This window comes from Lepidothrix coronata, unplaced genomic scaffold, assembly GCF_001604755.1.
Source record: "Lepidothrix coronata isolate B3197 unplaced genomic scaffold, Lepidothrix_coronata-1.0 Scaffold716, whole genome shotgun sequence".
Taxonomy (NCBI): domain Eukaryota; kingdom Metazoa; phylum Chordata; class Aves; order Passeriformes; family Pipridae; genus Lepidothrix; species Lepidothrix coronata.
This window is the reverse complement of record NW_016690896.1, coordinates 1-2,472: the sequence shown is the minus strand read 5'-3', so window position 1 is coordinate 2,472 and position 2,472 is coordinate 1. Positions and strand designations below refer to the sequence as shown.

Here is a 2,472-nt window from a genome sequence, read left to right as displayed (position 1 = left end):
GGGGCAGCCACAGCTTCTCTGGGCAACCTGTGCCAGGGCCTCCCCACCCTCACAGGGCAGCTTCTCTCTGCCAGCACATTCCCTCCTGCAGCAGTCCTGGTGCCACTGGGAGCTGCAGTGCCATCACCAGATGGTCTGACAGGAACGGTCCCAATGTGCAGCTCAACATGTTAAGGCAAGAGAAGCAAATCCCAAACCAACTCACCTGAGTACCAGTTTTCATCCGGGTAATGGGTGCCCGAATTCTGACAGCTGTCAGCTGTACCACTTCCACTTCCACCTTGTCCTGGAAGGGAGGAAGGGAAGGCATTGTAAGCACCTGTCAGATGGGGACTAGGTTTCACTTTCAGGCTCTAGCCACTATTTTGCCATTATCTAATCACTGTTGCCATGTGATTTGCACGTGACTTGTCAGCAAAAACACAGATGGACAAATTCAGTAGGGCTGTAAAAAACTACAACAGGATTAACTTTACATTGATAAACATTTTAAAATGCCCTCTAAATTGAAAAAAGAAGCTCTGCTCAGAATTAGTGATGCTATGAATGATGGAACTGAGAGGTGACAGACAGCAAGGGACAAGATCATAGCGGTCCCCAGGAGAACAGGGATGAATAAACCCAGGCAGTAAAGGACGACACTGAGAGGATTAGAAGGCAATGAGGATTGCAGAGCAGGAAAGGGAACAATCCAGAATAAAAGTATGGTATGTGTGACACTCTGATGTCTTCTCTTCACATATCCTGACTTTCCTGATAGATTTTATTCCTGCTATCCACTGGGAAGGAAAGGTCAGACCTGGAACCTCACTGGGCAGCAGATTCAGCTTTCAAGTTCACTTTGCCTCCTGCCACAGCATCGGGGCAGACTGCTGCCCATGCATTAAAAAGCATAGATTCCTTTATATTTTATTTTTTAAAAAGTCACTTTGTCTCCTCTTGGCCTGTGCTGACATCTCTCAAGCAGCAGAGCTTTATGGTTCACAGCAGCTGTGCTGCCTTGACCTCAAAGGAATAAGTCATAAGATTTGGCCCAAGTTCTGGTGCTCTGAGCCTTATGCAAGTGCCAGGGACTTGTGCTCTCTTACAGGCCTGTTCAGCTCCCTTGTGCTCAGCTGTAGGAAATTCTAAGGACACAGATTCTGAAGGAATACCAGGGATTCACTGCTGGTACCTCTAGATAGGTTGTCCAGAGCACAGCACACGTGAGAGCTGTGACAGAAACTGCTGTAGCTCAACAGACAACATGTTTCTTGGGCTACAGTTGCCTTCTGGATCCTACTGACCTAAGGCATGCTAAGCTGTAAGGGGATGCAGGCAAGGACAACCTCCTGCTGTGTTAGAAAAGCTTCTTTAGATGGGATTTTCTAGATGCACTGATCAATTTTAAAGGTACCACACAGGGCATAAAACCTCCCTGGGTTATCCGAAAAACTTTAGTTTAAAGCACACCAAGATTTACCCACCTGTTCAAAGTAACCACCCGTGCCAGCACACTGCAAGTTCACAGGCCAGGGAGTAAGAAACACTGTGTTTTCATCTTCAGGAGACCAGGGAAGTGCACAAGATAACACTGCTAATGCAACAAGATTATCTGCCCCCTTTTAGAGCCAAAGCCAGGAGTCAGAGAGCCTCTTTCAGCCCCAAACATTACCTGAGACACCACCACGAGTCTCCCTGTCTCTGCATCCACAGCCTGCACCACTGCTGTGACCGTGGCACTGCCCATGGCCACGCCCTGCACCAGCCCCGTGCTGTTCACCCGCGCCACGCGCTCCTCGTCCATGGAGAAGATGATGTTGGACAGCGGCTGGGGGCCTCCTTCAGAAGTGATCTGTCATTAACAGCACACACAACAGCTCCCATTAACCCTGCAGGTGCTTATTGCTCCTGGTTAACCCTTGGGGGCAACTCCCCTCCCTGCTCAGCACCACAGTGTCCCCAGGGAAAGGCTGCCTGAGCCTCCCCGGGGCAGCTCAGGCCTTGTTTCTCCTGCACTCTGGTCCCTGCAGGATGGGAAATCTGTGAGCTGAGAACACAAGTGGACCACGAGCTTCAGAGAGTGTCATAGGCTGATGCCATCTCCAATCCAGGAAGCTTCAGAAAACTTCCCCTCCCTTTCTCTTCCCCACACATGGTAGAGCTCTGCTCTGTGCTGCAGTTTTTACAACTACCCCACTGTGCCTCAGGTCATGGAGGTGACAGATTTATCCAGGCTGTGCTGGTACTGAACACCAGGAAATCTGATATTCCCTTGACAAAAACAAATACAACCCCTTTGATCCAGCAACCCACCAAAACAGAAGGTGGCTCACAAATGAAACTATTCTTGTTCAGAGAAGTATTCACCACAGAAACATAGAGCCAGAATGGTCTGGGTTGGAAGGGACATTAAAGTTCATGGGCAGGGACACCTTCCACTAGCCCAGGTTGCTCCAAGCTCCATCCAACCTGGCCTTGGACACTTCCAGG

General features: G+C 49.6%; 1 protein-coding gene across 1 annotated transcript; it reads right to left on the bottom strand.

Annotated features, from left to right (window-relative positions):
- Positions 1-23: 23 nt before the first annotated feature.
- On the bottom strand, positions 24-1,846 carry LOC108510360 (nuclear pore membrane glycoprotein 210-like). The gene is made up of 2 exons (XM_017840039.1): positions 1,655-1,846; positions 24-286 (listed from the first exon to the last, which is right to left on the bottom strand). Exons 1-2 carry the CDS (start codon positions 1,784-1,786, stop codon positions 50-52), a joined length of 369 nt encoding a protein of 122 aa, XP_017695528.1. The 5' UTR covers positions 1,787-1,846; the 3' UTR covers positions 24-49.
- Positions 1,847-2,472: the final 626 nt, after the last annotated feature.